Consider the following 14,788-nt stretch of genomic DNA (forward strand, 5'->3'; position numbering starts at 1 on the left):
AATAATGTACACAGTCATGACATTAAAGCAAAAAAAAAAAAAAAAAATGAGTCATCAAAGTGATCTCTGTTACATTTTTGAGGATCCATCACTTTTAAGGGCCCAGTTGATGTGTTGGTCTGTTTTTAAACACAAGGAAGCTCTGTTTTTTCCTTTCATATAGTTTGTAAATGGGTTCACTTTGCCATCAGGGATGTGTCATTACATAACTGAAAAAATGAACAACTCTCTTTGTTTTAACTAAATCCATTTTATGGTGAATTGCTAAATACTGATGCAACTGAGTCTGTTGCAGAACAGCATACAGGATACTTTATTTAGTCAAGTAACATATTTAGCAGGTTTATTTGGTCCTGTTGATCCACAGTGTCTGCACTCTGTTGCTGTATGCAGAGACCAGTGGCTCTGTCACTGCCATGTATTTCAACACGCTGTGAACAACAGATAATATTATGTTTAGGCATTAGAAATAGCAGAATAGTGATAGTAGAAATACAAGCCATCGTAGAGGTCTGCAGCACAGATGGCAGAGAGCCAGAGCAAATAAACAGTCTACTGTATCTACTGCATTTTATTAGACAGTGGAATTCTGATCTTTAAATAAAGAACATACTGGCAGTGTGGTGATCATGCTTTTTATCTGTGGAAAATATTAATAAAATATGAAATAAGCAAAACAGTAATGGTGCACATTCTCTACTCTGAAATATTTTGTGCAACATGCTTAAAGCCAAAGTTGTATTTCCTATTTCTTTATTTTTTTATTTTTTTTTTTTATAATGCCAGCAGTTACTCCTTGAAAGTCATTTAACAATCTTAAATTTGAATTTATGAGCTCTTAATGTCAACATAAAAGTTTTTTATATAAGATTATTTTTCAGTTTATTTCTTTTTGTTAAGTTATTTGACACCAGAGTCAACATTTCTGATGTTAGAAAGGAAACTGTTGATAAATTCATAGAATCATCTAGTTAAGAACCGACCATATTCCTACCTAAAACTTCTATTTTCACTGGACCAAATATACAATGTTTGTGATTTGAATAAAAAAAAGATTACTTTATCCTGATATTAGCTTTTAATTTGTTAAAATTTGTCTTAAAAAGGTCTTAAAAGGCATTACGTGTGCCAAGAGGCCTGATGTTACTGTTGTGTTTATGTTTCTGCCAGGTCACCATCATCAGCTTCACACTCGACATCCCAGACTACATCATGGGGATAACGTTCCTGGCAGCTGGCACCAGCGTACCAGACTGCATGGCAAGCCTCATTGTAGCTCGACAAGGTAACAAGAGGAAAAGCTTTTCTCCCGGCCTCCAACTCCTCAACGCCTGAACTTCATCTGTGCACCTTTATAGTTTATAGTTTAGTGTTTCTCTGTCTCTTTCCAGGCATGGGGGACATGGCGGTGTCTAACTCCATAGGCAGTAATATCTTTGACATCCTGCTGGGTTTGGGTTTCCCCTGGGCTTTGCGCACCCTCGTGGTGGACCACGGATCATCAGTAGGCGCACACACTGTCTCCCTGCTGCCTTTTCCTCTTCTCTCTTTTACACATCTTGCTTTATGGAGGAGTGTGTGTGTGCATGTGTGTATTTGTGTGTGAGAGAGAAAGAGAGAGAGAAAGAGAGAGAGATAATGAGGGGTGGAAGAAGTTAGGGCTGAACAATTAATCAAAATATCACCAAAATCACAATAAGGCCAAGTGCCACATCCAAATTGTGGGATGCAGTTTTTTGAAAAAGATAAAATGTGTGACAAAACACAGATGCAAATACTGTGGTGCCGCAGAGATGCCCTGCCAACGTATTCTGTTTTTCAGATGTAAGAAAGCATATTAGCGTAATTATAAATGGTTTTTCTGTGAAAGTTGAAATTATGATAAAAAAGGTTCATTCCTACTAAAATCTTGAATCATCGCAATAACTGTAAAATGAATTGCAATATGTTTTTTTGCCAATCAGCCCTAGAAGAAGTGTAGATTTTGGGTTCTCAGGTGTGTTAAAAGGTCGTGTATATGTGGGATGTATAAACAGAGGTCTGTTTATTTTTTTATGCATTGCAATTAAGTTCAAGTTCGTTAATGATTTTATTTTTATTTTTCAGTTTATTATTATCATGCATTGACTGTTTAGTAGCTCTGTTTGTATGTGAAGGTGATGTAGAGTGTTGTGGAGCGTGTTGGCCAGCAGGTGGCAGCACCACTGTTTTTGACCGTTGCTTAGAGGGAAACGGCGAACTTGCGCTTCTTCTTCTATTGTTGCAAGCTTCCGCCTTGTTATATGCACAGTGCTAAGCAGCTGCAGTAAAAATACTCTTTACATCATATTTTGCAGGTGAGCTACATTAGTTAACATGGTTAAATCTGATTACTAAATTAGTTAAGTATGTATAGACAGTAACACATGATTTTATTTTTCTTTATTGATCTTATTTTATTCTGTTTGTATATTTTATTTTCTTTTTCTATTGTTGCAAGCTTCCGCCTTGTTATATGCACAGTGCTAAGCAGCTGCAGTAAAAATACTCTTTACATCATATTTTGCAGTTGTCCTTTTTGCTCTGGGCCTGAAGGGCAACATACTTTGGTGGCCCGTACGGGGATGGTCTACTAGTGCCAAGCTGAGAAGAGTGGGACCATCTCCAGTCACACGAACCCTGAAAGTGAGCAACACAAGCCACAGAAGTCATCATAGGCAAAATGGAGCTGGATGAACTTCAGGAGAGTGCAAGTGAGGCACTAGCTGGTCTTCAGCACAACCAGCTGTTGGAGGTCTGTGAGTTCTTAAGTATTGATGATGAAGAAGTCGCTCAAAAAAGCAAAAGAGCCCTCATTAGGTTGGTGGAACGGGAGCTAGATGAGGTGGAGCAAGTTAGAGAGAAAGAGGCAGCAAAGCAGTACCTCCTGAACCTATTATCTTTCATTGGGGGTTTAGGAGAGAGAACTGATGGATACATCCCTCATTTGGAGCCCATTTCTAGTCAGGAAAAGAATGAGGCCCAAGAAACTCTTGTTGAAGAAATAAAAGCTCTCAGTGAGAATCTTGACATTTCTGTCCCTCCCTCTGGGGCTCCCAGGCATCCTTTCATCCAAAACAGAATCCCTGAAGTTACCTTACGAAGGGAGTTTCGCATAAGTGGCCAAGTGGGTGAAGGGGGGCAACGTGATAAACTCTCATATACCAACCTCATGCATCAAATCGAGTCGGGTCTTCGGAAAGGCTATCCAGAATCTGAAATTATTGATGCTGTCATTCGGGCTATTAGCCCTGGACTGAAGCTGCGCGATATGTTAGAAATCAAATGTGACTTGACTCTCCCAAAGTTGAAAACTATCCTGAAGGGACATTACAAGGAAGAAGATAGTTCAGATCTCTATCAGAAACTGATTACTATCTCGCAAGATCCAAGAGAGTCCGCCCAAACCTTTTTATTCAGAGCCATTGAACTGAAGGATAGGTTGCTTGTTGCATCCAGAGAGCAAGATGCGGGGCAGCAATATAATCCAGAGTTAATCAGGAAGAAATTCCTTAGGTCAGTTGGAACAGGGCTCTTAAGTGACAGTATTAAGTTCCAAATCAAACCCTACCTGGATGACGTCACAGTCACTGATGAAACACTGATTGAACGAATTAATGAAGCAGCCAGTTTGGAGCAAGAGAGACAGCAGAAACTCAAAAAACAGATAGCCCCAAAACAACCCAGAGTCAGTGAGTTACAGTGTAGTCCCCCAGATGAAATAAAAGAGCATGCCTACAGTAGCCAGAAGACTGTAACAGCACCTGTGCCTGCAGATCAGACTCACCCAAAACCCTCAAAAAACACAGCCAAGTCCAGAGTAGACTCTGATATCCATGCCATGGTTGCAGAACTGAAAACAGAAATGGCAGAGATGAGAAAGATGTTTCAAGGATCTGTGGAAAACAACAATAGACAAAGGGGACAAAGAGCTGACAGAGGAACACGGAAGAGAGGATGCAGGCCATGTCAGGAGGAGGGAATAGGTGACAGTTGTGAGCATTGCTTCAAGTGTGGGCAGGAGGGACATGTTGCCCGGGGATGCAGATTCCTGCAGCAGAGTCGTCAGGGAAACGGAAGAGGGTCACTGTCTCGGGACCACCAGTGACCTCTACCTCTGTGTCCCAGCCACCCACTCCCAAGCACTGCCAAGGCTGTGGCAGTAAGGAAAGCACAGGACAGAGACTGCAAAAGTGTAAAAACTGTAACACTGCTCACTACTGCTCAAAAATCTGTCAGAAAAAGCACTGGAAGGAGCACCAGCCAGTGTGCAGTGCTATTAGTCAGTTAGAGGAAAAAATGTCACAGAAAGATGTTATGTTTAACTGCTTTGAAATGAATGCTGTAAATTATCTCCCTCCACAGCAGCACAGGAAACTTGTCAGTCTGATTGGCAAAAGATGCATGGTTCAGTGTAGCTTAGATAACATACCAGTCTCAGCCTTGTGGGACACCGGAGCCCAGGCCAGCATAATCAATGAATCTTGGCGATGTAAACATTTACCACACACTAGTGTGAGAGGCCTTGAGGAGCTCCTAGAGCAGAATACTTTGACTGGAAAGGCAGCTAACCAAACAGCCATCCCATTTACAGGTTGGATAGCAGTTAAATTCAAGTTGAATAGTTCATCAGGCCCCAGTCCAAGTTTACAGGTCCCTATTTTAGTGTCGGATGACCCTAATGTAGCTGATGATCCAATCATAGGTTATAATGTGATTGAAGAACTGACCAAAGGGCACGTAGATGGTGAGTTTCAGCAGGGGGTGCACATGTCTGAAGTTATCAGTGCAGCATTAAAGGTTGACCCCAGCATAGCTAGCACCCTTATCCAGCTCATTACAGCAGACTATGCAGACTCTGACGGGGTAATGGTCAGAACAGGCAAAAAAAGAACAGTAATACCTCCAGGACAAACAGTTATGATCCACTGTCACTCACGTCTTGGCCAAATGGAGAGAGAGACTGCTATGCTATTCAGCCCTGCCAACAAACCATATTGGCCAGAAGGTTTGCACATTGATGAGGCTCTCATCACAGTGAAGCGAAGTAGCTCCTGTCGTATACCAGTTCCTGTGACAAACCTTACAAAACATGATATGACACTTGACCCCCGCTTCTGTCTGGGATACATGGATACAGTCAAAGCGATCTATCCTGCTGCTGTACAGCCAGTGACAAGGGACCTTAATCCAATTCAAACAAACAGCATCAGTACATCACAACAGAAGGAATGTGAACCAAATCTGCAATGTGAGGAGGCCACAAGAGAAAATAAGGAGTTCTGGGATCCTCCTATAGACCTTGAGCACCTCTCTACCGAAGAACAGACTGTAGCGAGAAAAATGCTGAGAGAGGAGTGTAGTGCTTTTGCTAAAGATAGTGGTGATGTAGGGTGTATCCCCTCACTCAAAATGCATATTACACTCAAAGATAACACCCCAGTACAAAAAACCTACATCTCTGTTCCCAAACATCTGCACAAGGAGGTAAAAGAATATTTACAGGACTTGCTCAACAGAGGGTGGATAAAACAGTCAAGGTCTCCATATTCTTCCCCCATTGTATGTGTCAGAAAAAAAGACGGCAGTTTGAGATTATGCTGTGATTACCGTGAACTCAATCGGAAATCCGTCCCAGATAGACACCCCATACCCAGGATTCAAGACATGCTCGACAGTCTGAGCGGCAGCTCTTGGTTTTCCGTCTTGGACCAGGGGAAAGCCTATCACCAGGGCTTCCTCGATGAACAGAGCCGCGCTCTCACTGCCTTCATAACACCCTGGGGCTTATTCGAGTGGGTGAGGATCCCCTTTGGGTTGAGCTCGGCCCCTGCTGAGTTTCAGCGGAGTATGGAGCAGTGTCTGTGGGGCCTAAGGGATGATATCTGTCAGCCGTACCTGGACGATAATTTGGTACACAGCAAATCTTTTACTGACCATGTCCAGCATGTTCAAACAGTGCTGAAAAGATACCAACAGCATGGCATCAAACTCACACCCAAGAAATGTGAGTTATTTAAAGATAAAGTGAGATTCCTTGGCAGGATTGTCTCCAAAGATGGATATTCCATGGATCCAGCAGAGGTGGCCCCTGTGCAGGCCCTCAAGGAAAAACGCCCAGCCACTGTGGAAGAGCTCCAGCAAATCTTGGGTTTCCTTACCTACTACAGATCTTACATAAAGAATTTTTCACGTATTGCGAAGCCACTTTATGATTTGTTGTGCACTCCATCAACGGGCAATCCCACACCAACTCAGACAAAAACTGTAAAGAAAAGGGCACAGAAAGGAAAGGGAGGCCATCTCCCAGGGAACACCCTGATCACATGGACAGACAAACACCACCAGGTATTGTCCTACCTTGTTGACTGCCTATCCCATCCTCCAGTGTTAGGGTATCCAAATTTCAACCAGGAGTTTATCCTGCATTGTGATGCATCACAGGAAGGCCTCGGAGCCGTGCTTTATCAGCGCCAAGATGGCAAACTCCGAGTTATAGCCTATGGGTCCAGAACCCTGAGCCCAGCTGAGAAAAATTACCATTACCACTCAGGTAAGCTTGAATTCTTGGCATTAAAGTGGGCCATTTGTGAACGCTTTAGGGACTATCTGTATCATGCACCATCATTTACAGTTTATACAGATAATAATCCCCTTACGTATATCCTCACCACTGCCAGACTTAACGCTACAGGTCAGAGATGGGTGTCAGAGTTGGCTGATTTTAATTTTACTATCAAGTATCGGCCCGGTAAAGCCAACGCAGACGCTGATGGACTATCCAGAATGCCTTTAGACATAGAGAGGTATATGTCACAGTGTACAGAAGCTATCAGCCAAGACACAATTGGTGCCACACGTCAAGCCATCCTTGTCCAGCAAGACGAGCCCACTCCTCTTCTTAGCAGTATGTCTTTCAGTGTTATGGAGAGTCAGGCTGAAGCAGATAGACTCTTGAACTCAGTGCAGCCTATTCCTAGGGAAAAAATCAGAGAAGAACAGTTGAAAGATCCAGTTGTTGGGAAGGTTTTGAGCTGGAAAGCAAAAAATAGTCGACCCAGTGAGAAAGCATGTCAGTCAGAAAGTATCGAAGTGAAGGCTTTGCTCAGAGAGTGGAATAAGCTCCACGTCGAGGCAGATGGCACATTGCATCGCAAAACAAGCACTAGGTGTCAACTTGTGCTCCCAAAGGTCTACCAGCCACTTGTTTTCAGAGAATTACATCAGGAAATGGGTCATCTGGGCGCAGAGCGAACACTTAGTTTGATCAGAGATCGTTTTTATTGGCCTAAGATGCAGCGAGATGTTGAGCATTTTGTAATCAGAGAATGTGAGTGCTTGAAGAAACGGAAGCCTAACAGACCAGCTCGGGCACCAATGTTAAGCATCAAAACAACTCGACCCTTTGAGTTAGTCTCAGTTGACTTTCTACACCTCGAGCAGTGCAAGGGAGGTTACGAGTATATATTGGTAGTAATGGACCATTACACTCGTTTTGCCCAGGCCTATGCCTCAACTAACAAATCAGCAAAGACAGTGGCTGACAAACTTTTCAACGAGTTTGCACTAAAGTTTGGCTTTCCAGAAAAACTTCACCATGATATGGGACGGGAGTTTGAAAACCACCTCATGCAGCGTCTGAAAGAGCATTGTGGTGTTAAAGGTTCCCACACCACACCGTACCACCCTCAGGGAAACGGACAGCTGGAAAGGTTTAACCGGACCTTGCTCTCCATGCTCAGGACCCTCACTGAGGAACAGAAAGCTGACTGGAAAAGCCATCTCCCTAAGGTGCTACATGCTTATAATTGTACTGTCAATGATGCCACTGGGTTCTCCCCTTTCTATTTGCTGTTTGGCAGGCACCCTAGGCTGCCTGTGGATTTGCTGTTCGGCACTCAGGTAGCAGACCAGCAGGGCTCCTACAAAGATTTTGTTGACAAATGGAGGCAACGGATGACGGAGGCATACCAAATTGCATCAAGGTCAGCTGCGAAGTCAGCAATGAGAGGTAAAACACAATATGATATGAAACTTTATGGAGCAGACCTGACACAAGGCAGTCGAGTTCTGGTAAGAAACATGAGTGAGAGGGGGGGCCCGGGCAAGATTCGGCCTTATTGGGAAGATGAGATATATGTTGTGGTAGGCCGGAAAGGGCAGGATAGTCCAGTATTTGAAGTGAAACCTGAGAGTGGCAAGGGCAGGGCCAAAGTACTCCACAGAAACTTATTGTTACCATGTGATTACCTACCTGTGACGACTCAAAGCCCACTCTCAAAGCAGCAGCACAGACCTGAAAAGACCCATCACCAGGGCAGGCCCCATTCTCAGTCCCATCAGTCAGCCGATCAAACTGGCAGCGAGTATGATTCTGAGGAAGATTTTGAAACAGGCTACATAACAGGGATAAGGGAACACTACAGTGAGCCTACTCTCAATCCTGCTGCACCAGAGTTTTATCCTCACACAGAAGGAGAACTGTGCTCCCCAACCCAATTCATGGAACAGGAGGACCTTGATGTAAATGTGCAGATGGAATCTGAAATGGAGGTTCAGTTGGGACAATCTGAGGAGGAGGAGCATGAGAGTGAACAAATGGGCAACAGTGAGGAGGAGTTGTCGGCTGGGAATAATGATGAGGATCAATCTGAAGAGAGAAATCATGCGAGCAAACTGGAGAGAGAGAACCTGGAACTTGACTCTGATGGAGAAAAGGAGGAGAGTAACCTCACAAATAAGAACAGGAAGGAGACAGTTACTACAAGGGATTATCCAAAAAGAGAAAGACGCCAGCCGCTGAAGTTCACTTATGACACCCTTGGTCAGCCCAGCTACAGCGGCAGGACAAATGGAGTAACCTTGAACTGTTACTGGAGACCATGGTGAATGTGTGATGTTTAAAGACTGTTAATGTGAAAATAGAGATAGACTCTTGAAAAATGATACAGCTAGTTTCATGGACTTGGGGAATTGAACATGGGTATTAAGAGTTGGCCGTAATGTACCAATGATTATAGACTTTTGAGTATGTTGAGTAATGGGTTTGAAGGATGAAGAGATATTGAACTGAAACCCCCCCAACTCCAGAGACTCTTAAATTGTATTCATGTGTATGGACACATTGCCACAGATGAACACTATGACAAAGGTCATTACAGGAGGGTTTCATAGTGCACAATGAACCTGACTGATAACTATGGTACTGAATAGGGAATTAGTATTATGGAGAGGTATTTCCTCTGAGATTATGTACTCATAAATGTGATCATCAGATGGTTCCCTGATAACGAATACAGTTGTAAAATTGTAACTCCCAAGTTACCTGTATTTCAATTGTCGAGACGACATTTTTCAAGAAGGGGAGACTGTGGGATGTATAAACAGAGGTCTGTTTATTTTTTTATGCATTGCAATTAAGTTCAAGTTCGTTAATGATTTTATTTTTATTTTTCAGTTTATTATTATCATGCATTGACTGTTTAGTAGCTCTGTTTGTATGTGAAGGTGATGTAGAGTGTTGTGGAGCGTGTTGGCCAGCAGGTGGCAGCACCACTGTTTTTGACCGTTGCTTAGAGGGAAACGGCGAACTTGCGCTTCTTCTTCTATTGTTGCAAGCTTCCGCCTTGTTATATGCACAGTGCTAAGCAGCTGCAGTAAAAATACTCTTTACATCATATTTTGCAGGTGAGCTACATTAGTTAACATGGTTAAATCTGATTACTAAATTAGTTAAGTATGTATAGACAGTAACACATGATTTTATTTTTCTTTATTGATCTTATTTTATTCTGTTTGTATATTTTATTTTCTTTTTCTATTGTTGCAAGCTTCCGCCTTGTTATATGCACAGTGCTAAGCAGCTGCAGTAAAAATACTCTTTACATCATATTTTGCAGTTGTCCTTTTTGCTCTGGGCCTGAAGGGCAACATATACGTGACACCTGCTCTTCTCCACAGGTTTCCATAAACAACAAAGGGCTGGTGTATTCTGTCATCCTGCTGCTGGCTTCTGTCTTCCTCACGGTGAGAGAATGAAATTAATCAGATTTTCCTCAGAGGTTTTGCTGACTGTCTTGTTGCCAGACAAAACAATGTTGTGCCAGTTTAGGTGGATCTGCATCCAGATCAGGATGTGGTGGATGTCATCATCATATTTTTGGCTTTTTGACCTTATGCACTGTGCAGTCCTCTCTTCCCCTCCAGTCATTTATTAAGCTCCTAAAATAATCTCTGTTCATCAATATTACATATTTAGACGTTTTTTTTTTTTTTCCCATGAAAAACATCCCTTTGTGCCTTAAATGTAACTCCAAATCTTGCCCTCATTAAAAATGCGCAGATCTATGAATATGCAAATCCACACCTGAATTGGACCAAAGCAAAGCGAGTGTGTGATTGATTGGTTGGGTTTAGCCTCATATAAGGTATCTACAGTTTTTAAAAACTCAAAATAAAACTTTTGTCATCCTTTTTTTTTTGAGAGGTCTTATTTTTTTCACCACGCATTGACCAGCTTGTTTTTGCTGCATGTCAACTCAAACATTAATACAGAACATTAATACTAAACACAATTGGACTTCATACCGCTTTACAATATCCTGATTTCCTTGTGTTGCCTGTTGCCTTTTCTAAAATATTTGGTTCACTGTGATTAATCAGAAATTGGGTGGTTTTGACAGATTTTTCCTTAATTTTGATTGTAAGTTGGCCTTAAATTCAACTTTTAAATTCAGCGTTTAAAAGTGCGACTTGTTAATTTTGTCTTTGTGAGCTTGGAGATATCCTGTGGTAATTATTGTCACTGCCGCTCAGGTGATGAGCGTCCATCTGAACCACTGGAGGCTGGACCGCCGGCTGGGCCTGGGCCTGCTGTTTCTCTATGCCATCTTCCTGCTCTGCTCCATCCTCTTTGGGCAGATGTGAGGCCTTAAAGGTCAAAGTATCCAGCCTGCAGGGTCTTCCCGAGCACCTACCTTTCTGCCACACTTCCTCGTTCCTGAAACCAAAAGAAAAAAAAAAAAAAAAGAAAACAAGAAAAAAGAAGAGTGGCCGCGATGTTGTGTCAGCATGTGAGAGTCTCTGCGCACCACTGTAGGGTCTGCCGGGGTGATGCTGTCCACATGCAGCTACACAAAAACACCCTGAAGTCTTCAGCGGCGGCGCGCGTTTCTGTTCGTACAGTGCAGTGTTTTTCAAGCTTTCCCACGCAAGCCTTTCAGTATTGGGTGATAGATATGAAATAGAGTGGCTTATCCCAAAAAAAAAAAATAATAATAATAAAATAAATCAATCCTGGCATGGCAGATGGAAGCCGCATGTTGATTCGGTGAACCTGGGACATTCTAGGAAGGACATTTGGCAGTAGTCTAACAGAAGTGGCTCATCATATGAACATGTAAACTCATAATTGTCTTAAAACATGCAGGTGACATTTCACTTTTTACCAGCACTAGATTTTATACCTCACATGACATATTTGCATCCCAGGAAGTGAGCAAAAGTCCTGGATAGTGTAGGGTTATAGCTTTCTGTTACTGCAGCTTTATGATTCATCTTTTCCTCTAAGTATGCTTGTTCATTATTATTGTCATTATTATTATTTTTACTTATGAGCACTTTAATGAGAGCTCAAACAGTGAAGCAGGGGAAGTTTTGGACAATACAGGATAGCTTTTCCAGTAGAAATAATGACACATCTCCACTGTTGATACTGTATAGATCTTACATCGTACTGTACTTTGCTGGCAACACCAATCAAATTGTTTAAAAAAAAAAAAATGCTGGTTGATCAGGTATACAGCCAGCACACAGATGTGACTTGCTGAAAGGGTTGAAACATCCAATCAAAAAAAAAAAAAAACACAGAAAAATCGTCTTTGAAACAAGTGGGTGAGCAGGACTCCTGAAAAGAGGCTGAAATAAAAGCCTGTCGTGGGATAAAAGGGACGTCTGGTCACCCTCGATATCAGGCTCAAAGTATCAAACTTACCTGAAAGTTGTAAGAAATCATAAGTCAAGAGATGGTTTAATGCCTCTTCTGCTCAGACACATTGGAATTAAAGTGCACAGCTCATCAGACGAAACACAAAAAGCCCTCACACACGAGAGTAACTTCAGAAACGTCATCAGACACGAGACAACTCCTAACACCAAACCAGCGGGGGTTGCATTACAAAAAAAAATATCTTATTGAATACACTGCAACTAATAAAACCCTGTGTCAGGGAAACCTTCGCTGCTGCTAAAACGGCTCAGAGAGAATTTAATGGCACAGTAGCACCTGCATGACGGTGGCAGTTTGTCTTATTTAAAGTGCTGGTGACACTTTTTTTTTGAATGGTACCCCTTAAGAAGAAACTTTCATCTGCCATGCCAGGACCTGTTTTTCAAGATAAGACACTCTTAATAAAAAAAAAAAAAAAAAAAAAAAAAAAAAAAAAACACACACACACTAGCAGGTTAATCTTATTGTCTCTAGGCCTTAGGTTCCAGAAACCCTGTATGTTTTGAATGTACACCCTTAGCACAATTTACCAGTTTGTGTGGAAATATTTACATGCGTACAAATGTAGCAGGAAGCACTGACTTACAGCAAAGGCCTTCTGAACAGACGGCGAGGTACGGCAGTCACAAGGATATCAAAAAACACACCGTGTAAGTGTCCTAATACCGTGAGAGTAGGAACTATTAACATGAAATGCACATTATTGTGACAATATTTTGACGATTTTGCCTCACTACTTATCAGCAAGTATTGGTACAACTTCATGTACGTAAAGAGATTAACATAGTGTTACAGTATTTTTAGAGGTCTTACTACTATGAGATCTAATATATAATGTGCTTCTGATATCTAATATATCTAATATATAATGTGTCACAAACTTTGATAATTTTTGAGTGCGGGTCTGTTGTGATAGTCCACCACGTTTAGGTACGGCGGTATGTTTGTATGGTTTCTCGTACATTTAAAGAGATATTCTGCTTTGGTGGAACATTTTCACTTTTTTAGCGTACAACTCCATCAGGAGGTCTACTGCATTACCTGGTTTATATGTTGGTTGGATGTGTGTGTGTGCGTGTGTGTATTTATGCTATGGCATGTGATGCTGTTCTGTCCTTACATTAAAAAAAAAAAAAAAAAAAGGACACAGTCACATGTGACATTCATCTACTTTGACGTTTGTGTCAAAAAGACCATTTTCAGATTTCAGAGTCCCAGAGCTGCCGGCGTCCTTAAATAAACTCCTGTAGAGCTACTGTATGTGCACTATAACACGAAAATGTTCCACCACAGAGACAGAGTTTTTCTGAATTGCTGTATAATTATTATTGTCTACGAGACAAGACTTTTTACTGTTTGTAAATGTTGAATATTTTGCATAGTTTTACAAAAATGAATGTCTGCCGGAGACTAGTTTTGTGGCGTTTTTGATATTTTTAAACCATTGGTAAAGTTAGGGCGACTTGTGGATATATGATTTAATGTAACAGCGAATGCGTATTTTTATCAGTTTGTTCAGTGGATTCAATGAAATGTGTAACCTCTGACTGGCACTCCATGTTATGAAATCAACTCCAGTTATGTCTTAAATTATTTTAGCACAAAAAAAAAAAAAAAAAATCTCTTTTTTCACTGTTGATTCACCCAGATGCTAAACTTTTACAGCGTGCCTCAAACACATTTGCAGGTGCTCACTTTGCTCGGGGTTAAAAGAAAAAAGTGGTGAAAGAAGGTGATGAATATAAAAATAAACTAACAGAAACACAGTTAATACAGACCAGGCAAGAAGCAGCGGCAATTAACAGAGAAGTTTAGGAAAATATATTTTTTAATGTGGATCACCTGATTTGATATTTATTTGTCATTTCATTACTCATGTTGCAAAATTACAGTCATTTATCTGTTAGATTCCAGTGGCAAGATGTACTGATAACTTTAATCATTTTGGGCTCAACTACCTAGGGGCAAAACAAACAAACAAACAAACAAACAAACAAACAAAAAAAAACAGATCTTTTGGACACAGTCACACTTTGAGTCTATTTTATATTTTCTCAAATGTTATTTCAGTCTTAAACCAGAGCCCTTCAAAACATCACAGCTGATTTTGAAGGTGTTTGTTCTTCATAAAGTTGGAGCAAAGCGTGGAGTACTTCTGTCACCTATGGATGGCGTTTGATTCTAGTTTTTGTGGTTTCAAAATAAACAAACAAAACGAATAAAGAAAATTAGAACGTTCTCTTACTGTGTTTAAAGGTGTAGAAGCTGCACTTTCCAATAGTTTTTTTTTTTTATTATTATTATTATTATTATCATTATTCATTTTTATTAACTTCCAGAGTAAAATTAGAGAAGAAAGTGACAGGGCTTGAAGAAGTCCATCTCTTTTGGTTATTAGCTGTACAAAAACGTGTCAGCTGTTAAGTCTCATTACATTAAACATCCAAATCAAATGCACAAATTGAACACACACCAGTCAACCTTTACTCCCTCCAGACACCCTCACCTCGTTACTTTGAATTTTTTTTTTTTTTTTTTTGTGAGATACCTGAGAGTAATTGCACGTGTATCCTCATCAGTCTCTTTCCTGTTATGACGGAAGAGTAGCTTTCAACAGGTCTTTATATTTTGCCACGGGAAGTCACAAACCGGCCTTGCTCGTGCATGCTGCTCACTGGATCTTTGACAAAACCGGTGGAGTCTCTGCTGTATGAAAGTTAAAGGCCTGCTCTGAATCTCACACACTCGTCACACAAGAGCACC

The 14,788-nt window shown here is 41.2% G+C and overlaps 1 protein-coding gene across 2 annotated transcripts in view; it reads left to right on the top strand.

Annotated features, from left to right (window-relative positions):
- LOC115371083 (sodium/potassium/calcium exchanger 3) overlaps positions 1–14,149 on the top strand; it is a 36,223-nt gene extending 22,074 nt beyond the window's left edge. Inside the window, exons 14-17 of one of the 2 annotated variants that reach the window (XM_030068206.1) lie at positions 1,171–1,285; positions 1,392–1,504; positions 9,979–10,044; positions 10,834–14,149. In XM_030068206.1, the coding sequence (XP_029924066.1) occupies positions 1,171–1,285; positions 1,392–1,504; positions 9,979–10,044; positions 10,834–10,944 (405 nt within the window). In that variant the 3' untranslated portion in view covers positions 10,945–14,149. The remainder of the gene's footprint in view (positions 1–1,170; positions 1,286–1,391; positions 1,505–9,978; positions 10,045–10,833) is intronic. The other variant, XM_030068207.1, reaches the window with a different exon arrangement.
- Positions 14,150–14,788: the final 639 nt, after the last annotated feature.

Source organism: Myripristis murdjan, chromosome 14 (genome assembly GCF_902150065.1).
Source record: "Myripristis murdjan chromosome 14, fMyrMur1.1, whole genome shotgun sequence".
NCBI classification, from domain to species: domain Eukaryota; kingdom Metazoa; phylum Chordata; class Actinopteri; order Holocentriformes; family Holocentridae; genus Myripristis; species Myripristis murdjan.